Here is a 23168-nt window from a genome sequence, read left to right as displayed (position 1 = left end):
TGAGTTGTTTTCACGACTGTCAGAAACGACTGGAACATTTTTCTGTCTCTTTTTGTGCGTGTGTACTTTACACTGCACGTCCCTCCACCTAGGATCAGGTTCTCTTTCATTAGCTCATGAATGTTTGTCTGCTAGGTAAACTAACACAACCAGAAACATATTACCAGCAGCTGCTTCCAGCGCCAGACGATTTTCAGATTAAGGTGGCATGCTTTGAGGTCTAAACCCGAACCTGCTGCAACACTCGGTTCATGTCTTGCATTTGTTTCCTGGATTCAACTTTGAATATTGATAGTTTTCCATTTTCCAATGGTGAAAATTCAATACGAAGCAGCCGTTGCGTTGTCGCGCAGAATAGGGGTTAGTTTATAAAAAAGAATGCACAATGGCGTCTCCACATGCTGGACCCTGTGGTGCTGCATTGTGCATGCCAGGCCAGTAGATGGCAGTCTACTTTGGCGTAGTACGAGTTCAACCCAAACGCGTGAGTTTGAGTTGACCTCCAAACTCCGGGGGTCAACACAAACTCAAGTTCACGTCAACACATTGACCGAAGAGTCCGGAGGCGACTGACGGGCTTTTCAGAGCTGCTTCCTTGTTGGTACGGATTCCCAGACACTGAGTGTTGTGATGCGTTTATATGCATACCTGCGTTTCGTTGTTTAGTCACCGCAGGAATACATTCACACTTTCCATTCACCCGCAGCTGAAAAGAAAAGCCCAACAAAAGAATGATCTGCATTCAAAGCCGAACTGGACTATTAAGAGAACGTCTTTGTCGAGTCTTTAAAGCTGACTCATTTTGGGTTTGCTTATCCTGTGGGCTGTTACCAAGCTATGCTATGCAGCGTGACAGTCAAAACAGATCCACAGCCCCCCCCCCCCCCCCCTCCCCGCGATGTCACAGACCAAGCTCAGCGTGCCAACGCTCTTAACTGACAGAAGATGCCCGCATTTGCTGGCACGTTATCGCCGCATGCGTGATAATGTGGTTGCAGCAGGAACAGAGCGACGATGAGGAGGCTGATAGGCCCCGGCCAGACAGCGTTGGAGCGCCTCCTCCAAGAGACGAGGAGGTGAGAAGGAGGGACGCGATAAGATTGTCGTTACATCTCTGCTGAAGCGGCAGTGCTATTTAACAAACAGATATTTCTTTCTTTTTAAGTTAAATCTGCCCCCCCCCCCCCCCCGGTATCACGTTTGACAATCTGTGCTCAAAGGCAGACATGCCTTACATGTGTCACATGGGACGGCGCAAGCAGGAATTTAAAAACACACCATCTGGACTTGGCTCCTATCCATAAGAAAAAGTTGAATTCCAGGAATTCTCACGCAGATCAACTCCCTTTTCTGACCTGCAGGAACGTTGGACTCTGTCCAAGTGCTTCTGTAAAAAACACAACTTGTTAGCGTGCTAATGGCTAGCTCCAGTATCTGTGCTGTCATTCTTCTAGCAGGAACTCACCGCAAAACAGACGGGAACGTCGTCCACATTACTGCTGATGCGGCACAAAAAGGCTAAACCCTCCATCGGGCAATTTTCCTTCACTCACAATCCAGATAATTGAAGACCTTTACTCACACGGAGCAGAGGACCATGGAGGCGCTGACCAATAGGAGCAGATCGTCTGCAAAGAACAGACACAAAAACGGGATCTGCAGAATTCAGTTTAGTGTGAAATGTTTAGTGAGCTAACTGCTATGCACATATTCACCACTAGGGGTCCATTTCAGTTTGAATACCAGCACTCTCAAACAAATGTGGGTGTTGTTTTTTTGTGATGCAGGCACAGAAACATATCAATATGCAGACGATGATCTCGGAGGACGAACTCATGACTTGACTGCGAACCGTCACGAGAACCAAATCTGATCTGAGCCAAAAATGAGGATTGAACAATGAGGATTGAACAATGAGGATTGAAACGTGAACGTAGCACAAGTAAAGCCTCGGAGCCGCAAGCAGCGCTGTCGCGTCTCCAGCGCTAATATTTGTTGTCTACTTTGCTGTAAATTGGCCCGGGGCAGCCCAGAGAGGAATCCTGAGAGCTGAAAAGGTATCCTCGGCGCCACACCTCGCATGCCAGCACTATAAATAAACTCAGACGTTGATGTCATCAGCGAAAAGGTTCCCATAGAACCGTTCCTTCTGACATCACGTTCCTGTGCGAGACCTCTCTCGGCCATAACGCACACCGATCGGCGCCGGTTCTCCCCGGGAGGATGGGAGACGGGAGTCGAGTGGGGGGTGGGGGGGGCGTTAGCTTGAAGCCATAATTACGGGCTTGGTGTTATTTTTAGAGTTACAGTCACAAAAGATAGCGAGCAGGGCGAAAACAACAACAGAAACTCCTGCAGCTCTTAAGCCGCAGACAAACGCGTCCTCCTCGCCGCCGTCACCTCAGGCCTGATCCAGCGCCGTCCCGGGACGACCTCGAAAACAAACCTGAACGAGCAGCCAAACAGGGAACCCCCCCCCCCTCCTCTCGTACCTGGTGATCCCTGCTCTGTCGGTATCTGTCAAAACAACGTTTCAGAAGAACCAGTTTCTGCACACACACACACCTACACAGGCCCAACCGCAACTGCCCCACACACACGCAACGGCATACTCTCCACGGTGACTCACGGCTATTAGCCGACGCCATTGAGCCTTGTGAAACGCTAGCCGCGTTACCTCACAGCTAGAGCCCGTCACTCACCATTTCCTCATATTTCACGCTAATCCTTTATTCAGACAAACACGGCTGAGCCGCTAAAGAGTGTGTTCGTACGTGTTGTTGGAATGTCACGCTCACCGTACGCGACTCACTGTCGAGTGCACGGACCCCTCACAGTAGCAGGTCGGGGGTCATTTTACTGAACGAGCTCCAGTCGGGATACGGAAACATGCTCGTTGCGTAAACGCCTCTCTGAACGCCACCCCTGGTCTGTAGCCGTAATCCTTCACCTGCGTTGGCGGTGAGGAGCGTCACATGACCCGAGCCATCCGACTGCAGCATCAACCGCCAGGTGGAAACGAGTCCCGCAGAACGCTCGCCCAGGAGGGACCCAGGAGCTTTCAGGGATTAGGAGTTCTACAAATCTGCCATTCGAGACCAAAAATTGTCGACTTCCTTTGTCTGTTCTTTGCAAACGCATCTGGGCGTGGGCGGAGTCGTGGGCGTGGCTGCCCGTGTAGCGCGGAGACACAAGATGAGATGAAGTAGATGAAATTCAACTTCACTGTCGTCGTAGCAGAAACCCGAACGCACTTTGGCATCTGGTCCAGAGGAGCTGGCGGTGACAGGTGGTCACATGGCGTCCAGTGTTTACACAACAGGGCGTCTCGCCATAGACGAGCAAATACATCCTGCATGTGCACGTGAACACAAGGTGCCCCAGATGTTATCAGCGTGCAGCGGTGGACACGCAGCAACGTTAAGGACACGAGACGCACAACGTTAGTGTCGTCCCCAAATCTGTCAATCAGCGGATTTATAGATCGATTAGATACCTCGGTGATTTAAAATCTAAAGCATTTAACTTCAGAACAGGGTTCAGAGGGTTGAATGCTGGGTTACAGTACAGTAGTCAGAGCAGCCTCCTAACTGGATCTACAGCGTCCACATGGTGATCTGGATCAGCACCAATTACTATTTTTATTCATCAATATTCATTCAAACGGACAAACGGCGTCAAAAACAGAAGCTCCTTTGTGGAGGTACTACTACTACTACTACTACTACTACTACTACTGTACTTTCTTCTTGTCCCCTGAGGGGTCGCCACAGCAACCCAACCTTCTCCACTTCACCCTGTCCTTTGCATCGTCCTCCCTCACTCCGTCCACGTGTCTCCTCCTGGGTAACCAGTCGTTACTCAGGAATGGCAGACCTCCTCGTTGTGAAACCCCTCGCTGGCTCCCGGGGGCTCGTCTCTAAAGCCTCCGAACATACGATCAGACTCCTGCAAAGAGACGAAGGGGAGCTGCTGAAATGAGACGATCCAGCTTTGCGAGTGCAGCAGCAGGCTCTCCACCCCCCCCCCCTGCTGCACATGGACCACCTGGGCGATCTGTTTATGGAAGCCATCCCGGCTCCTGGCCCCGAGCGCGTTCAGCTATTCATGCCTCTTTTGTTTAAAGAAAGTCAATTTATAGTCGACTGCACAAACACTATGCAGATTAGAAACAGAGCGACTTGTCCAATCAGTGCAAAGCGTTCTCCCTGGATGCAAGGCAGCGCCGTCGTATAACATAACCACCAGAACATTAAAGGCTTATTTCACTGTTCTGCATTAACTCGGTTCCTTTGGTGGATTACATAGAAAAGAAATATCCTGAATCCGGGATAAATCCTGAATATAATGTTTCCTTCCCCCTGGAAACTTTGATTTTAAGAAAAAGAAACGGCAAAGCAGGTATTTCGTGTGTGTGTGCGTGTGTGCGTGCGTGTGTGTGCGTGTGTGTGTGTGCTTCGTGTTCCTTTGAAGGGGGCAGCTCCCGGTGTTATCACGCACCGTTCAGCACTTTGTTTGGCTGCTGCCGTGTTTTCGAGCTAACCCAAACACATTCTGTAGTAGCAGTGATATTATCTACCTGAGCACGCAGGGCCCACCTGCGGGGCTCTGACGCGGCGAGGGAGATGTTTTACCTCGTCTGCACGAACGAGGCCTGGAGGCGGGGGGGGGCTACTTTACAAGCTAACACGCACGATGCTGTTTGGGCCTGCAGACTCGCAGACTTTTCATCGACTAGTTTTTCTCTGCTTCAACGGCCACACTGTAATTAATCAGAAGTCTGGGTTGGATCGGCACGCAAGGGTTGGGTTCGAGACCCGATGCTTGGATGGATGCCTGCTCAGGTGTGGAGCTGTATAAATAGTCACGCCTGTTTTCTTACAGCTCCTTTCAGAGAAAGTTCAATTCGCGCGGCTTAGCAGCGACACGCCACCGGAGGAGAACCGGACCGGCCCTGCGGGACTTTGGATGTCTTCCTGTGCCTCGCAGGATGTTCCATGACCCCGACCCGACTCGGGGTCATCGTCGTCCGGCTCGGCCCAGTTTCTGCACTGAACTTCCCCCTGCTTTCCATCCACCCGATGGCTAAACCTGTTCCTCTGCACGGAGGGGGAGTTAACTAGTCTCTGAGCACTCGCATTCAAACGCCGGATCCATTTCAGAACGAAACGGGACGGCTGGTTCGGCCCGAGAACAGACTCCCGACACACCGGGGGAACCCGTCCTGGGGTGGACGATGTGGGTTTACCTTAAGATGGGATTTCATTTATTTTATTTCATAAAGTCGTGATTTAATGACCAGCTGACAGCCTGATTAAACAAAGTGGTGGAGTAATAGATTACAACCTCATAACTAAAGACCAAACAATCTGTCAGATCATTGAATGAATGGATCCGATTCCTTTGGGTCGGGCATCAACATGATGAACATGTTTCTGAATGATTATTGATAGGAACGACCTCTCTTTAGCCGTTCTTCTGCAAACGAGGAACAGACGCAGGAGAAAACGTTGGAGGATCTGCAGCCGATCGGCGTCAGCAGGTCGGTGTGACTCATCCATAACTCGGTGATGTGAGGGCCTCGTGCAAGGTGACTAAAATGTTCCTCTTTCCGCTGCTGTTTGTTCTGGCGGATCAATGCAGGACGCATTACGACTCGCAGGAGGAGATTAGGCCTTTCCCGATCACGCTTCCGATCCTTAACGATATTCCTTCATGAATTATCACCAGGTCGATATCTAATAGCCGCGACTACAAACAGTAGCATCTGCCCAGACGCCCGGGTTTCTGATTACCTCTGCAGCGAGCCGTGGAAAGTCTACACAGATTAGAAGAACCGTTCTTCCTGCCTTTGGCTCCGTGCAGACGTTTGATTTGATGCACGTTTTTCCTGGTGTTTGATGTTCCCAGCTCTGGTTTGGGAATGCGCCACAACGGATCCGGATCGGCGTCGCCTGACGTTCCTGCTTCGTCCTCAACCTCGTTGGCTCATTGAATTAATCAGAAAATGAAATTAGCAGGTTGCTACTAGATGCTATCGTAGCCTCATAGGTGCAGACTCTGGCAGTATGCTAATGCGGTTAGCCTTGATGCCACAAATAGCATCTTTTAGAAATGAACTTAGGATCTCGGGGCTGCAGAAACTTGAATTAAGCCATTATTTAAAGTCGTTTTTAAATAAATGACAAAGCTCGTACAACCTCCAATCTAAACCTAATCCACAGACTAGCGTTATCAATCCGTGAGACGTTTGTTGTTGTTTGTGGAGCGACTCCATGGTAACCGCTATTAATTAAAACCCCTGCCGTGTTTGCAGCGAAAGCCCCCCCCCCCCCCCCCCGAGGTGGATGTTCCACCCCTCAATCAAAGGGGTGAGACGGGGCAGGTGGCGTTCAGGCGGCTCAGAAATAGCCCCATGCGCGGTAGGCTGGGAGGCGGGGGGAGCATCTCGTGCAAGCCGCTGTGCGTGAGTAGAGTGTTTGGCTCCCGTTTCAAGTTTAGACAGAAACGGGCTGAACGGCTGCCAGGTAAACAGCGCAGGTAGCGATGACGGCCTGTTGATGCTTACACACAAACAGCATGGAGGCGAGGCCCTATCAGCTGCAGCGATAAAGAGGGGTGTCAATGTGATCAATCAATGCTTCTACCCCCCCCCCCCCCCACACACACACACACCTCCGCCCTCCAGGCCTCGCGGCTCGGCGTGCGACGGGACTTTAGCGTGTGAAGGGTTCCACGATAGCGGTGGAGAGTGGGCGGGAGGGCGGGGGGGGGGGGGGGGGGACTCGTTGGCGGGTAACTCACAGACATGCGCTAACAGCAAGACAGGTTCAGGGAGGGCACTTCTTCTTCTGTGGTTCTGAGTGCGGAGGAACATCTACAGGAGATACCTGAGACCCTGAGGGCATTTACCTCAGGCCCTACCCGCATGCTAAGGCGTTTAGCTCGGAGGCTAAAATGACATGAAATGTTTTCATTGAAATATTCTCAGGGCTTCTAATGCCTTTGATTTCATTTGATTTGATTTTTAGTATCATATCGTTCATTCCAACGTCTTCCTGGAAAAGTCAGATGCGATCCGAAACTTGCACCACATCCCGTAAATGTTAGCTCACACGTTGCGTTTTAGCGTGCTAGCAGCTAGACATGCATGCAAAACAACATGGGGGGGGAGATGACATCACCACCTTTGTATTAGTCGTAGGTGCCAGACTGCCTTTCACCATTGCTTCACCCGCGCTTCACCCCTTTGCTTTTATTACCTTAATTGCACCTCTGTTAGCTCCGTTTATTTTTAAGCGTCTCTTTTCTCTCTCTCTCTCTCTCTCTCTCTCTCTGTGTGTGTGTGTGTGTGTGTGTGTCTGGCAGGGCGTGAGCAGCTCAGGTAGGAATGAAGAACCCAAAATAGCATCAGGCAGCTGCCAACTGACTGCAGGATACGACACTTTGCTTTTATCAGATTTAATTTATTGGTTCCAGGCAGTGATTTACGCTCATCAAACCACACGAGTGGAAGGTTTATGAGTCACCACGTGTGTGTGTGTGTGTGTTAGCCAGTGTGCGTGTTAGCCTGTGTGTGTGTTAGCCAGTGTGCGTGTTAGCCTGTGTGTGTGTTAGCCTGTGTGTGTGTTAGCCTGTGTGTGTGTTAGCCAGTGTGCGTGTTAGCCTGTGTGTGTGTTAGCCTGTGTGTGTGTTAGCCTGTGTGTGTGTTAGCCTGTGTGTGTGTTAGCTGTGTGTGTGTTAGCTGTGTGTGTGTTAGCTGTGTGTGTGTTAGCATGTGTGTGTGTTAGCTGTGTGTGTGTTAGCCTGTGTGCGTGTTAGCCTTTGTGATACAACGGTGACCTCCTTCACGCCTGGCTCTCTTTCCCGTGCATCATGGCGGTTTCGTGGGAACTCGTCGTTAGCTAGCGTGACGTGTTCAGGTGTGCCTCGGATCATAAGGATGAATTTACCTGTCAAAACACCGGGAGCTCAATGGAGCGTGCAGCAAACACCGTGCTGTCGGGTAGCCGCGATAATCCAAATGTTAAACTAACAGAATCTTTCAGGAGGCGGGCTTCACACCTTCACCTGAGCGTCCACGGCGTGGGGGCCCGCTGGCCGTCAGGTGGACCTACCTGTCCGCCCAAATGAAGCACGCCAACCGCCGTCTCCTGCAGGGAATCTCGGGAATCCCATGAAGCGCCACTCGCCGCCGTCCCTCCCCTCCTCCGCCCCGCCCCGCTCACCCACAGCCCACACTTTGTTTATACAAACAGGTGGTGGGCGGGGCATCCTTTACTCGCTGAGGAGAAAGAAAACAAAGATAAGATACAAGCGAGAAGTCATCCAGAGACACGAAGACAAAGTTTAGCATGCGAGAGCAGACCGCCGCAGAGGCGGGGCCCCTGTTGGAATGGCGTGGGATTCAAGCGAGGAACTTGCGTTACTGGGATTCCTCTCGTGTCAGCGCTGAAAGGTGATTCCTCGGAGGAGGAGACTTTTAAATGTCAACTTGAGGAGACGCGTAAACAGGTTAGATGCGTCTCTTTCGTCTCGTTGCCGACGGGACGCTCAAGACCTCGATGACCTGCAGCAGAACCGCCAACCGATACGGTGCGAGTAATCCAGACACCCATGAGTAAAACCTGAACAGGTGTGCTGCCTTTAACGCCGAAGCGCAGTGCAGGTGTGTGGCCGCCTTGGCAGAACACCTGAAATCAAATATCACCGCGGCGGGGGCGCAGAGAGAGAGGAGGAAGCAGGTTCACGTTGGAGTCTCTGACTTCCTGGTTCCGTTTGCACCTGCTGGGACTCACCTGTGAGCTCACTCTCAGTTTCTGGTTGATATGACGCTTAATTAATGAGGATTCATTGATCAAACTAGACTTGCCGGAACACAACTGGCTGAGGATGTCAGACACGGATTCCTATCTCAGTGACGGGACCTAATCTCGTGTTTGATGTTTGACCATCGTGTTTTAGACTTTAATCCTTCGTCATGGGGTCTTCGTTTACGCCGATTCACACGATTTATCCCCGGATCTGTAAATCTTCTCACAGTGGAGCGACGTCCGGCTGGGAGGCGTCGACAGGAGACGGCAGGACGGCCGTTTACTTAGAACCTGCTCCGGTAGTGAATGTTTGCTATAGGTTTTAGTCTCGTTGTACGACGTACAATGACTATAAACGATTTCCATTTCTCGCTCGGTGCCTCGCGAGCTGCAGGCCGTGCGTTTTCAGACTCTCCACTATAGGAGGTGATGCTCAAAAACATTTTAAAGTTCTTAAAATGTCCACTTTAATCTGCTTTTAAAAAGACATTTTAATATGAATTTACTGCAACGTCTTACCGTGTGGCACGTAATACCATAAATAGATTTATACGACATTGATCTGACGGTTCAGTTTTAACCAGGAGGGTCGATCAGAGTCCTCAAATGCCTCCCAGCTTTGGGTTTGCTTCGGACCATTGAATCTCTTGTTCCGGCCCTGGCTCTCTTTAAACAGCGGGTCAAAGTTCAACCGCTGGTGTGACTGGAGCGCTCTCTCTCTCTCTCTCTCTCTCTCTCTGAGCAGGTGGAGGAACTGGTTGAAATGACCTAAAAACAAAAAGCCTCTCAATTCTGATCTGTTCTCATTTTTATTTTTATTTTTTTTACTCGTGTGATTCACTGAAATTACTTTTTTGTGTTTGTTTCGTTTTTTGGGGGGTAAAACATAAAAGTTATCGTTTTGCTAGTTATAAGTGTTTCATTGGGAAACGACTCGGGGCTTGTTTGCGCTCCAAACTAATTATTTTCCGTACCTGTCCCCCCCCCCCCCCCTGTCCCCCCCCCCCCCCCGGTGGCGTCCATTTAAACATATACATCCACTTCAATGGGCTCACTGGAAACCCCGCCTCTGGGCCGTCCCACGCTGAGCCATTATATTATAGCAAGACGCGCGTGTCTCCAGAGACAGATCCGTGCGCTGCTGCTCCAGAGGTCCGGGCGCGTCTCCAAACACACACCAACGCGCAGAGCCCGCCGCCGCCCGGCTGCGCACAGAGGACGCGCCAACTAGGAGAAGATCTCCCCGTTTCTTTTTAGGGAGGATGAAACTTGAAGTTTTCTCTGCGCACCACTTCGCGCAGAAGCCGCTGCTCGAGATGCGCATCGATGCGGGGGGGGGAGCCCCGTCCCCTCTCTCCGGGGACGAGCTGGGCTCGGACGGCGACTGCGTGGCCAACAGCCCGGCACCTGTCGTCCAGAGCGGGGACGCCGGCAAGGGGAAGCCGTACACGCGCAGACCCAAACCCCCGTACTCGTACATCGCGCTCATCGCCATGGCCGTGCGGGAGTCCGGCAGCGGCCGCCTCACGCTGGCGGAGATCAACGACTACCTGATGAAGAAGTTCCCGTTCTTCCGCGGCAGCTACACCGGCTGGAGGAACTCGGTGCGCCACAACCTGTCGCTCAACGACTGCTTCCTCAAGGTGCTGCGGGACCCCTCCCGGCCCTGGGGCAAGGACAACTACTGGATGCTCAACCCGCAGAGCGAGTACACCTTCGCCGACGGGGTGTTCCGCCGCAGGAGGAAGCGCATCACCAAGAGGCCCCCCAAGGAGCAGGACAGCCGGGACCTCCTCGGCGAGGCCCCCGGCCCGGAGGAGAGGAGCGCGGGAGCCAAGTTCTCCAGCTCCTTCGCCATCGACAGCATCCTCAGCACCCCCTTCAAGCGGAGGGAGGACGCGGAGCCCCCCGCGCAGGGGCTCTACTGGCCCCCGGGGGCCCACTTACCGGTACTTCCTTACGCTCTGTGCTACCCGGCACACCTCCGGTACCTGTCGGAGGCGGAGCCCAGCGGGGACGCGTTCACGTACCTCCAGCGGACGCCGGGCGCCGCGGGTCACGCGCTTAAGACGCCCAGCAGGGCGCGCGGGTTCCACATAGACTCTTTGCTGTCGTAAAGACGCCGGACTGCCGCCATGACGCGCTGGTTGTGATCCGTGACGCGCACGTTGGTGGGCGCTCCTGCATATCTTTTAGTGCTGACGTGAAGCGTGACGCGTTAACGCAGACCGCTGCGGAAGAAAGAGCGCGTGAGTTCACGCACGCGCCGTTCATCGGTCATTTCCACTGTATAACGGCAACAAAGCGCATGCACGTTGAAGCATAATCCCGTTCATCTATTTATATTTCCATGTTTTGTGTGACCTGCTGTATAAAATGTTGTGTAAATATATACAAATATAAATATTGGCTGAGTCGCGGCTGATGCTTTCCTGAGGTTGATTCATGCTATTTTTATGAATAAAAACACGTGAGACAATGGGCTGATGCTTGGTCTTCATTTGAATACATGAGGAGCAGGTGTGCGTGTCACGGGGGGGGGGGCACACCTGTTCATGAGGAGAGTCAACTGATTCCGAATCACATTTAAAGAATAAATAAACGTAAATAAAGTCCAGAACGATGGAAGTAAACAAGCATCCGGTTGGTTTGTTGAAGTCGAGGCCAGAAAGCGCCACAAACAAACAACAGATGGAAAATTATTTATTATTATTATTATTAAAATACAAAACTGTTTTTATTTACGTTTCAAACATAATGGTGATTAAAACTAAAATGCAACAGTAAAATTATTATTGATGATACTTAAATATTTGAATCTCAAAGGAACAAAGAATAACTTTAATATAAAATATAAGCAGGATTCAGCACATTGAGTCGCTTTAAAGTAGAACTTATTGTTTTTAAAGATTGAAATAAACTCGATCCCGAAAACCAGTCATGAAGAATTCGACGTTAGTCTCGCCAGCATTCATTTTTACACCCTCAGAACATTTTATATAGTTACAGTCGTCTAAAAATAGTTTGTGTATATGTCGTCACGTGTCTGTGTGTCACGTGACCACGCGGAGCCCACAGGTGCATGGATCTCAAATCAGGTGCGAAGTGAATCTTTTCTCTTCCTGTGTGTTCGAGCGTTTTTTTTTTTTTACAATTATCAATTCAACAAAATGAAAATGTAAAAATAAATATATATATGACTGCTGGGATACAGAAGTCAAGAAGATGAATTAATATGAGAGAGAGATGCTCTCAAGCCCCCCCCCATCACGTTCAGATCCGTTTCTTCCAACGTGATTCGGGACCAATAAACTTCAGTCCAGCACAGATTCGCAGAGGAGAGAATCAATAACTGATATTTGCTTAATGATCCGCGGACATTCTCTAAATTACTCGATTCGGATTCACGTATTTTCGAGTTCTATTCGAACATTTAACTCGTCCGTAAAGCAGGTGATGTTCTCGGGGTGAAACCGGACTCCTTGGAGGCAGTGACGGAGAGAAGGATGCTTCAGAGACGACATGAAGCATCCTGGACCCCCCCCCCCCCCCAACAAGGAGCACTCGGACAATGAGACTGAGACACCCCCCCCCCCTTCAAAACGGACCGTGTGTAAATTAAAATATGCAATGCATCATTGTAACCTCCAATTGTTTACAAATATATATACTTATTATTCATGTGCGGTCATGTGCGCACGAGCTCTGCTCGATCGATCAGATCGATCTGATCGTGCGTTCCCACACCGGCTCAGGTCCGTTGGGCTCGGGCTGAGGAGGCCTGCGCCTCCGACAGGTGACAGGTGAGACGCGTCCCTGTTTTCAGGGACAATGCTGCAACCTGCAGGTGAAAGGCCGGAACAGCACACCTGTCCTGTCCGCGTGGCTGTCACGTGTCTCCGCGTCCCTGTCATCGGCCTGGTCCACAAGAGGAGGCGCTCCGTCCCGTGCAGGGCCGGCAGCGTCACAATGTTAGGAAGTCCAGACGGTCCGGATCTGAACCGCGCCTGACCCGGAGAGGCCCGGAGAGGCCGCTCCAAAGTCCCGCAGGAAGAGAACAGCGGCGACCGAACGAGTTCCATTCCTGCTTAGTTTTGTACATTTTAATTATTACAGAAAATGAGGGCGGGAAATTATTCTATTATTTTTATTATAATAAATGGCCTGTTGATTATTCCAGGAAGATGTGTCTCTAAATATTTCCAGTAATTATGTTTTAAATGAGGAATAAATTGTGTTATAATAATATTTAATCTGATAATGTTAAGGCCCTGCAGGTAATTATTAGTTTATGGAGGATCCGTTTTTCGCCTTTGACGGGCCTTTGACGGGCCTTTGACGGGCCTTTGACGGGCCTTTGCGCGGCTCTCAGGCCTCCGGCCGTCGCTGCTTCCCGGAGATAAACCCCTCCGCTCGGAGGACCGCTGATGTTTCCAAAAGGCTAAATTGGGTGCGTAAAAGGACCGGGGCTCCTTCTTCAAAGCCCTCCCAGAACAAAGATTCGCTCTGCGGGCCAACGCATCCTGGTCTCGACGGGGGGGGGGGGGGGGGGTCACAAGTTTTGATGTCGCAGGAAATTTCTGGACCGTTGAGGTCCTCCATGCTGGAACATGATTTTATCCAACATCCTTTGTTGTTAAGGCTACTGTCTGGAAACGCCTCCGGGCTGCAGGAGACGCGGTTAACGCGGATTAAATATGGATTAATTTGTTTTTTATTATAGAAACCGGCTCTTAGTCTATAAAATTAACTTCAAATTAAAGTGAAATGCCTTGACTGGAAATTAAAAGCATTAAATAAATGAATCGCGACAAACACGATCTGATAAAACTCTCCCGCACAAAACGCGCGCATGTCGCTGCTCCACAGGCCAGCGAGCTGCGCTGCGCTCCGCTCCGGCGCAGCGCGGATGTTGATATTACCTTTATGGGATATATAACTCCATCATGTCGGACAAATCTGCGTGTGATGTCTCCATAGGGGAGGAAACTATCGACGCCCGCTCGCCTAATTTCGCTTCTCTCTCTAATGAACGCGGGGCCCGCGGGAGCGGCTCCGGCCCGGGGCGGTAAACTGACACTGGCGCGCTGTGTGTGGCATCCCGGGCCGCGCCTGATGGAAAAAGCCTGCTTCCACTCATGTCAAAGTCATTTACTCAGAGCCCCCCCCCCCCCGCTCCTACACGCACCACCTCTCCATCTCCCCGGCGGTTTGTTTTTGTATCCTCTGGATCGGTTTGGGAGGAAATTGTGAGCAAAATAAGACAAATAAGACAAGATGGCGCGTCTTTGTGGCTTCTCTGATGTGTTCGGTGGGGGGGGGGGGGGGGGGCTGCATGCGGATGTTTGGGGCGTCGTGGCTTCATTGGACGTTCTGCATGTTGTGGTGATTTATTCGCGTCATGATCCAAGTGGCGCAGATCACAGCTTCATACGTGGGGGGGGGGGGGGGGGCGAAAGGTTTATGAAATGATAGGTGGTCGAGCTTTGTTTGGCTGGACCTTTGCGCGCAGTGAGTCAAGGGGCTTTCGCGTTTGCTCCATTGAAGGGCTACTAACACGGTCGGTGCCCCCCCCCCCCCGCGCCACACAGCTCCGCCGGGCGCCCCAGTGGAGCCTCTGTGTCGAACTGGAATCCTGGACACTCAGTCTCCAGTGGGTAGCCGGCTCCCCCCGCCCCTCTTCCTCTTCCTCTGTCGTACCCGCCGCGCTCTGCGTGCGTAGCTGGAGCGCCGTGCGTAACGGGACACAGAGTCGTGCGTAACTGGAGACAGATTTCACTCTGGGATTGTGGCGGACGACGCGGCGTGACGCTCACTTTGAGAGGCACCGACCACCGATCCCGACGCGTCTTTTCTCCCTCCTCCAGTCGTGCGTCAGAGCTGACATGACGACCGAGACCCCTCAGCAGCAGCTGGACCCTCCGCCTCCTCCGAGATCCAGCCCGGCGTCCGGCGTCCTGCACCCCGCCATGCTGAGTCCGCACGCCGCCGCAGAAAGTCCGTCCACCGCCGTTAAAGGGAAGAAGACGAGCTCCGGTCTGCGCCGACCGGAGAAGCCCCCGTACTCCTACATCGCCCTCATCGTGATGGCGATCCAGAGCTCCCCCTCCAAGCGGCTGACGCTCAGTGAGATCTACCAGTTCCTCCAGGCGCGCTTCCCGTTCTTCAGGGGCTCCTACCAGGGCTGGAAGAACTCGGTTCGGCACAACCTGTCCCTGAACGAGTGCTTCATCAAGCTGCCCAAAGGGCTGGGCCGGCCGGGGAAGGGCCACTACTGGACCATCGACCCGGGCAGCGAGTTCATGTTCGAGGAGGGCTCGTTCCGGCGCAGGCCCAGAGGCTTCCGGAGGAAGTGCCAGGCCCTGAAGCCCATGTACCGGATGATGAACGGCATCGGCTTCGGCGCCTCCATCCTGCCGCAGAGCTTCGACTTCCAGGCTCCGGCCGCGGCCCTCGGGTGCCACGGGAACGGCTACAACTTAGACATGATGAGCGGTCCGATGGCCGCGGGCTACGACGGGATCGGCGGGGGCCACCACGTCCCCCACGTGTCCCCGAGCCCCGGCTCCACCTACATGGCGAGCTGTCCCGTCCCGTCTAACGGGGAGTACGGAGCGGACAGCAGCAGCAGCCCCGTCCCGTCCTCCCCCGCCATGGCCAGCGCGCTGGACGGACACTCCGCGTACAGCTCATCCGCGCACTGGGCGTCCTCCGGCGGGTCCTACATCAAGCAGCAGCCGGTCGCGTCCAGCGGCCCCGCGTCCTCCGCGTTACACGCCGGCATGTCGCCGTACTCCCTGGAGCAGAGCTACCTCCAGAGCGGCAGGGACAGCCACGGCAGCGACCTGTCAGGTACCGAACCGAGTCAGAACCGGGTCAGAACCGAACCGCGAGGAGGAAAACACGCAGCCTCTGGAGACGAGCGGAATTCAGAGGCCTGAGATTATTTCTAGCTTTGTCCTTTATATTTCTAATATTTAAATCAGGACCGGTTTTATTTAAATCATTTAATTTCATCTGAAATTTATTTGATCAGTTCGGATGATGCACGTTTCGGCTCACGCCGCGCCGCGTCCCTCCGGTAACGGAACGGACGTCGAACGTCTTCGGGGTTTTCACGAGGATAATTCTCCTCCCGCTTCACGCGCATTTACTTTACTTTAACACTTTACTAGAGGCTGGGGGTTTCACGCGGGCGAGCTGGAGCCGGGGGGTCCCGGGGGGGTCCCGGAGGTTAACCAAACAAAGGCTACGCAGCTCGGACCACACCGTCTGAGGAGTGTTCAACTTTACGCAGCGTCTTGATTGAGATTGAGCGGGACCGCGCAGGCCCGGTGGCGGGAAGGCCCGCGCTTTGCGCGTGAAAACGGGCGCAGGGCAGCGAGCTGCGGCCGGGAGGACAAAGCCCGCTGGATCTCAATGCATCGATCGATCAGAACCTTTTCTCACTCAATCACAATTATATTCAGCGAATACGTCATAAAAAAAAGTCACATTCATGCTGCTCGCCTGTTTAAAAATATTTAGAATGAGCCAGGCAGCCGCCGATGATCGAAAGGTGTCAACTGATCAGGTTATTGATTAGTGTTAAAATAGACAACATGCATTCAATTCCAATTATATTAAATATGAAATTATGTTTTCATTCATATAAAGAAATGATCGATTAAGAATCCGTGAAGATTTATGAATAATATAATTAAATCGGATCTCGGCCGCCCTTTGAGTCAGATTGAATTGCTGATATTGATCCATGACAGTATTTGGGTGTAACGTGTCCGGTGTCTCCTCCACAGTGGGGCTCCCACGCTACCAGAGCCACTCCTCGGTGTGCGACCGGAAGGACTTCGTGTTGAACTTTAACGGCATCTCGTCCTTCCACCCGTCGGCCGGTGGCTCCTACTACCACCACCACCACCACCACCACCCGCAGAGCGTCTGTCAGGACATCAAGCCGTGCGTCATGTGAGCGCGCACGCGCCTCCGCGGACTTTCGTCTGATCCTTTCTTCTGAAGGTGTCGAACCGGGATCTGAAGCCAAAGAAGCGTTTCTATTTTTTGGGAGTTGGAATAGAAAACTATGCAATGAAGGAAACGAACCCAGAACCGGCAATGAAGGAAACGAACCCAGAACCCGCAATGATGGAAACGAACCCAGAACCACTTGGCCTGCGCGGAAACCCACGCGAGGTTTCTCCTCCTTATCCAAAGACAGAAGCGCCACTTTTGATGCGTTTGCTCTTGTAACACGTGCAAACAAATTATATTATCTATATCGATCATATCAGACGCGCGTGAGGCTTTATAGGCCAACGTGAACGTGAACTGCAGCCAACGTGCACTTATTGTATAACCCTTATCCTCCTGTAAAAGGTTTCAATAAAGATGAATTATATTTTAGGCAACATTCTAAAAGTCTCTCCGACTCTCAAGCGGAAACATTTCATTTGCATTAAAGCGAGAAAGGAAACCCGCTAAAAAAAATAATAATACAGCAGCTTTATATACTATAAATAAATCTGTAATAATCTTTATCATGATTTAACATTCGCTCAGAGTTTTACAGCAAAGTGTTAAAAAAAAGAAAAACAAGTAAAGAGGAATAAAAAAATAAGATTCAAAAAAACTAAATCCGGGAGCTATAAAATAAAGTTTGATGCAGAGCAAATTGAGTGTCGTGACGCTGCATCTTCCCACGATGCTCTATTGCCATGGTAACAGGATGTCTCTCATTTACAGCTTTTCTGATTTAGACTCACGAAGACAGAATAAATATGGAATATGTAAATTAAAGTCCAATCAGCAGCGGATCTTAAAATAAATTCAGCTTTTACGTCATCAGAAATTATAGTGGATGCTGGAGTAAAGTATCCGATTACTTTACTCAGGGACGATAATTACAACGGAATGGTTTTATTTGTTCATAAATGTATTATTAAATCTTTTGGATGTCCCTTTGTAGTTGTGATTGCATCGGGCTGATACTGCAGCAATTAATCAGCTGATTATTTTCTAATTAAACGCATAAAGCCGAATCAGAAAATGCAGTAAATGAACGCTCGACACGAGGCTGGAAACACGAGCGCCCACGGAAACCCACGGAGACCCCCCCCCCCCGGGCCGGCCGCGGCTGCCAACGCCGCGTAAACACGTCGGCCTCGGCAAGCAAACACGAAGCAGACTCGTTTCGGACCGAACGGCTTCTGGCCACGACGCGCAGCGTCCCTGGAGGCCGAGGCGTGCGACGGCGCCTCAGGAGGGCCAAACGCAGGGCTGCGTAAAGTACGCGTTTGTGTTCTTAAATGCAGCATCTGAGAGAATATGTTGCGACGCGCACCAGAGGTCAAAGAAGGTCAACTTGCTGCTCCAGGTAGAGCCAGACCGAAACATGGAAATTAAGTTAAAGGTGATTTTTTTTAAACAAAAGATCCAGAAAACAACCGGATCCTGACGTCATCACGTGTTGCTCGGGTGGGGCGGAGTTTAAATTACCGGTAAGTAAAAGATAAAAACTTTCCTGGTTTCCTGAATTCGACCTCGGTGATGAACAAACACGAACTTTCACTGCAGCTGGAATAAGGTGGAGTAGTGCGCCACCTAGTGGGCGGTGACGGCACAGGCCCACAGTGAACGCAAGCACGGGGGGGGGGGGGGGGGGGGGGGTAACAATTTAACTAACTTTATTTAATAATCATAAAATATTTGTCCAATAAAAACACATTTATCTTAAAATATTGCTAAATTTTTATTGTCCAAGTTAAATAAATAAATGGGACTCAGGCCCAACGCACCAGCCTAAAACCCGGAACACAACGCAAAGACAGAGAGAGAGAGAGAGGACGAGTCCAGAACCCCCCCCCCCCACCTGCTGCAATCACCGCTAAACGAACACAAACACAAAAGCGCACACAAATTAAAATTGCATTGGCGCGCGCAGAGCGCGTAAATTCAATTAGCGTGATTGGATGACCCCGCCCAGCCAGGTGCAGTCAGCTGATTGTTCAGCAAGGATTCAGCGTGTCCGGTTAACGGAAAACACGACTCGGTCTCGGTGGTAAAACTCACAACCGAGCATGCGCACAAACAACCTCAGCAACAAAACAAGCGGAACTATTTACCTCGCTGCTCTTCTTCCTCCGTTTTTCGGCCCCTGACGGATAAATCCTCTGAGACGTGATGACGCGTGACGCCGCAGACCGCTGCTTGTGTCACGCGTTGTTTGTTTACAATTAGGCGACCAATCAGCGCGAGGTCAGGTCCAACGTCACTCTGGAGGTTGCCAGGTTTCACCCAAACAAGATCTGCTTTTAATTCGGTGCTTAAAATCAACACCGAAGTCTGAAACTCAGAGATGCTGCGAACTTTGACTGCACATTTACGACATGAACTTAAAAAGCTCACAACATCAAGATTGTCTCTTCTTTATCCTGCTAATGGTGTACGCGCACCGACGCGCCAGCAGAGGGCGCTGTCAGTTTGTAACAGCAGCGCAGACGCGATGGCGTTGATGCCGAGAGATAAAAAAAAAAAACACGAATAAAGCAATTCCAGTGTTTGTTTATTTACTTTTATTTGCTGCTGTTATGCCTGAAGGTTGTGGAGGATGCAAGGATTGAGGATTCTAAGTATAATAAATATAATAAAACATAAAACAGACTAATCACTAAAGAGTTCCGAGCTACTTTTCTGTTTTCTGCTTCTTCACATTCTTGGTGTTTGTGGACAGAAGTAACGTTTTTCACTCGTTGAATTTACACTGAATCACATCCGTCATGCAGTTTTTAACAAGCGGCCACTGGGGGGCAGGAGAGTCCCGCACATCAACGGAGGAATTTAAAATGGAATAAAAATAAATAGATCAATTCAACCTTCGTTACATTTAAAGTGGATTACATTATAATTTTTGTGTAATCGCAGGATGGTTTTTTTTAACACACGCACACGCGCGCACACACACACACACACACACACACACACACACACCATTAGGCCGCTGGTTGCTACCAAGTTTCCTCCAGATGCTGGTGGGGGGGCAACACGGTTAACCGGGGCCGGTTAACGGACAGGCGAAGAACAGAGGGAAAAATCACGTGACACAACGGTGGGCATTTAAATCCGTTCCAGCAGCGGATTATTATTTTATTTTCCTGCTCGATTTAAATGAAAATTCAGATTTTCTGCGAAATTATGAAATCGATTTTACTGAAACTTTAAATCTGAACTGAGCTTCTCTCATAAATTGGACTTACTTTACTGTTTGTATTATTTGTAGTTTATTTGTAATTAACTCTTTTATAATGAATTGACTTTAATGCTTTTCATTTTGACAGCGTCTATAAAATGTAAGAAATGTTTCAGCTAATTAATGAAACTGGTTTCGATCCATGAACTTAGGTGGGTTTTATAAAATAAAACTGAATTTACTGTTTTGTTTGAGTTGAACCTTTTCATTCCTAAATAAACCCTTGTTTCGTGTATTTAAACGGAACAACTCTAATTTTCCTTTTCATGTTCAGAAGCAAAAGGAAATATTTAACACAGATTCGGTGACAGGTTTATCAAAAAATTTGCCAGAATTAATTCAACATAAATTATTTTTAAAATTCCACCACATCCGAGCTGCGGCGCGACGAGCGTCTCCCTCAGGCCCGCGAACGCGAACGGATCTTTGGGCAAAAGCCACGAAGCTTCTGATTTAACGCGGAATCCTTTGATCTCTGCCGTGTGGTCATTTCTTTATTTCCATCTGACTGAAGCGCTGCTGTGGTTTCTAGCCCAAACAGGCGGACCTTCCTTCCTGGGTTCTGATGGTTCTGTTCACACCCGATCAGCCTGCCTGACATCTGGAGGTATCTATCTTTCAGGGGGGGGCTTTTCTCACCCATCTCGGCCAAATGATCTTCATCTAACCTTTAATGAGCTTCCAAGCACCGCCCACCGGCGCTGTGGGGCTGCGGGAGGGAGATACCCCCGTCTTTCATGTGCGCCTGTTTGTTCAGAGGCTGATCCGCCTCTCACCCTGACGCGCGTTTGATCCACGACACCTTCATCGCGGGTGGATGGAGCAGTGGCGCGGGCCCGTGGTTTATAAAGTTCGAGTGATTGAAACTCACCTTGTGGAAGTTCATTTCTATTTCCGCTGATCTTTAGGAGGCGAAGAGGATGAAGGCTCGTAAAGACGGAATTAACTCCTCTCGTTTTCTAAAAGGACAAATAAAAAGTTATTTTACTTCGAAATAAAAAATAAAAAATAATAGAAACAACAAGAATTTCATAATTTGCATCAAGATGTGGATTTTACGCATTTGGGTCACACCCTTAAGAGCATTTTCACAACTCCAAGTCTGACCTGAGGAGAGAGGGAAGCACGGAGGAGGAGGAGGAGGAGGAGGAGGGGGGGGGGGGGGGGGGGGGAGTAACTTTTGTCGCCATGCAGCTTTTCTGCAGGTTCATTTCTTCCTCCGATTGGATGGAAGCAGAACTTCTGGGAGGAGCAGCGCGAGAAGGCGAAAAGGCAGAAAACATGTGAAGCGTAAAAACCGTTTGGGTCGACCGTGCGCCTCCAGCCTCCAGCCTCCGTCCGGCGCACCGTGGAGAGAGGCCGCCTGACAACAAGCCCCTCCACCCGACCCCGGAACGATCGGAACGGAATCGGTGCCGGAGTCGTGAGAGTTGCGGCGGGGGAACCAGTCTGTGGAGTTTTTACGCATTGCGCAGGATGCAGGCGCGCTACTCCGTCTCCAGCCCCAACTCGCTGGGAGTCGTTCCCTACATCAGCAGCGACCAGAGCTACTACCGGGCCGGCGGCGGGTACACCGGGATGCCCGCGCCCATGAGCATGTACTCCCACACGGCGCACGACCAGTACGCGGGCAGCATGGCGCGCGCGTACGGGCCGTACACCCCCCAGCACCAGCCCAAGGACATGGTGAAGCCCCCCTACAGCTACATCGCGCTCATCACCATGGCCATCCAGAACTCACCGGAGAAGAAGATCACCCTGAACGGGATTTATCAGTTCATCATGGAGCGGTTCCCGTTCTACCGGGACAACAAGCAGGGCTGGCAGAACAGCATCAGGCACAACCTGTCCCTCAACGAGTGCTTCGTCAAGGTGCCCCGGGACGACAAGAAGCCCGGCAAGGGCAGCTACTGGACCCTGGACCCGGACTCCTACAACATGTTCGAGAACGGCAGCTTCCTACGGCGTCGGAGAAGGTTCAAAAAGAAGGACGTGCCGCGGGACAAGGATGACAGAGAGAGGCCGAGCAAGGATCCGCCGGACCCGCAGCCGGTGCGCATCCAGGACATCAAGACGGAGAACGGGACCTCCACGCCGCCGCGGGCCGCGTCACCGGCCCTGAGCGCCGTGCCCAAGGTGGAGAGCCCCGACAGCAGCAGCGCGTCAACCGGCAGCCCCCACAACGCGCCCTCCACACGGTCGCTCGGCATGGACGCGCACGCGCAGGGCTTCAGCGTGGATAGCATCATGACCAGCCTGAGGGGGTCCCCGCACGGCGAGCTGTCCCCGCCGCTCATCGCCTCCCCCCGGACAGGCGTCACCCCCTCCCTGGCGCACTACTCCCCCAGCCAGACGCCCGCGTACAGCGCGACCTGCAGCCAGAACCCCAACGCCAGCTACCACTGCAACATGCAGGCCATGAGCCTGTACGCGGGGGGGGACCGCTCCTCCGGGGGCCACCTGGCGCCGTCCGCCACGGGGGAGGAGGCGCTGCCCGACTACTGCGTCACCACGACCAGCGCGTCCCCGCTGGGGCACGGCAACCTGAGCCAGGCGGGCCAGGACGGCCACCACGCGCACCAGGGCCGGCTCGCGTCATGGTACGGGGACCTGAGCCACCTGGGCCCGGCGTACCCGGCGCAGCAGCAGAACTTCCACTCCGTGCGGGAGATGTTCGAGTCCCAGCGGATCGGGCTGAACGGCTCCCCGGTAAACGGGAGTAGCAGCTGTCAGATGGCCTTCCCGTCCGGGCAGTCCATCTACCGCGCCTCCGGGGCTTTCGTTTACGACTGCAGCAAGTTCTGAAGGCCGTAAATTAAGAACTCTAATATATGGTTGTAGCTTCTCAGAGACGCGCGTAACACCGCGAGCACGTAAGTGTCTCCCCCCACTTTGTCTTTCAGGATGTCTCGAGCAGCTGGAATGACTTTACTGTAAATTATAGCCCAATATAGTAATTTATTTTTTAGTGGCGGAGCGGAGGACCGAACCGAACGCTTCTCCCGGTTTCCCCGTTGCTCGTCCCGGATCCGGTATTTTAATAGAAACGGGACTTTTAGTCTTTCCTGGAATATTTTATTCATTTTGTCTCATTTGTTTAAAACCCCATTTTG

General features: G+C 51.5%; 3 protein-coding genes across 3 annotated transcripts; all 3 read left to right on the top strand.

Annotated features, from left to right (window-relative positions):
• The first annotated feature begins 10075 nt into the window (after positions 1-10075).
• Positions 10076-10930, top strand: LOC137899801 (forkhead box protein Q1-like). The gene has a single exon (XM_068743841.1). It carries the CDS (start codon positions 10076-10078, stop codon positions 10928-10930), a length of 855 nt encoding a protein of 284 aa, XP_068599942.1.
• Positions 10931-14698: 3768 nt separating this feature from the next.
• Positions 14699-16782, top strand: LOC137899728 (forkhead box protein F2-like). Its single transcript, XM_068743765.1, has 2 exons — positions 14699-15665; positions 16610-16782. The coding sequence occupies exons 1-2, from the start codon at positions 14699-14701 to the stop codon at positions 16780-16782; spliced, it is 1140 nt and encodes a 379-aa protein (XP_068599866.1).
• Positions 16783-21531: 4749 nt separating this feature from the next.
• Positions 21532-23168, top strand: LOC137899663 (forkhead box C1-A-like). The gene has a single exon (XM_068743702.1). The coding sequence runs from the start codon at positions 21532-21534 to the stop codon at positions 22858-22860; it is 1329 nt and encodes a 442-aa protein (XP_068599803.1). The 3' UTR covers positions 22861-23168.

This window comes from Brachionichthys hirsutus, chromosome 9, assembly GCF_040956055.1.
Source record: "Brachionichthys hirsutus isolate HB-005 chromosome 9, CSIRO-AGI_Bhir_v1, whole genome shotgun sequence".
Taxonomy (NCBI): domain Eukaryota; kingdom Metazoa; phylum Chordata; class Actinopteri; order Lophiiformes; family Brachionichthyidae; genus Brachionichthys; species Brachionichthys hirsutus.
This window is presented reverse-complemented; position numbering and strand designations above follow the sequence as displayed.

What these genes read in the sequence shown, in the direction of transcription:
- LOC137899728 (XM_068743765.1), top strand. Translation starts at nt 14,699, where the DNA reads ATGACGACCGAGACCCCTCAGCAGCAGCTGGACCCTCCGCCTCCTCCG. An exon ending in CCACGGCAGCGACCTGTCAG is followed by an intron (nt 15,666 to 16,609) that starts GTACCGAACCGA and finishes TCTCCTCCACAG; the next exon opens with TGGGGCTCCCACGCTACCAG.
- LOC137899663 (XM_068743702.1), top strand. Translation starts at nt 21,532, where the DNA reads ATGCAGGCGCGCTACTCCGTCTCCAGCCCCAACTCGCTGGGAGTCGTT.
- LOC137899801 (XM_068743841.1), top strand. Translation starts at nt 10,076, where the DNA reads ATGAAACTTGAAGTTTTCTCTGCGCACCACTTCGCGCAGAAGCCGCTG.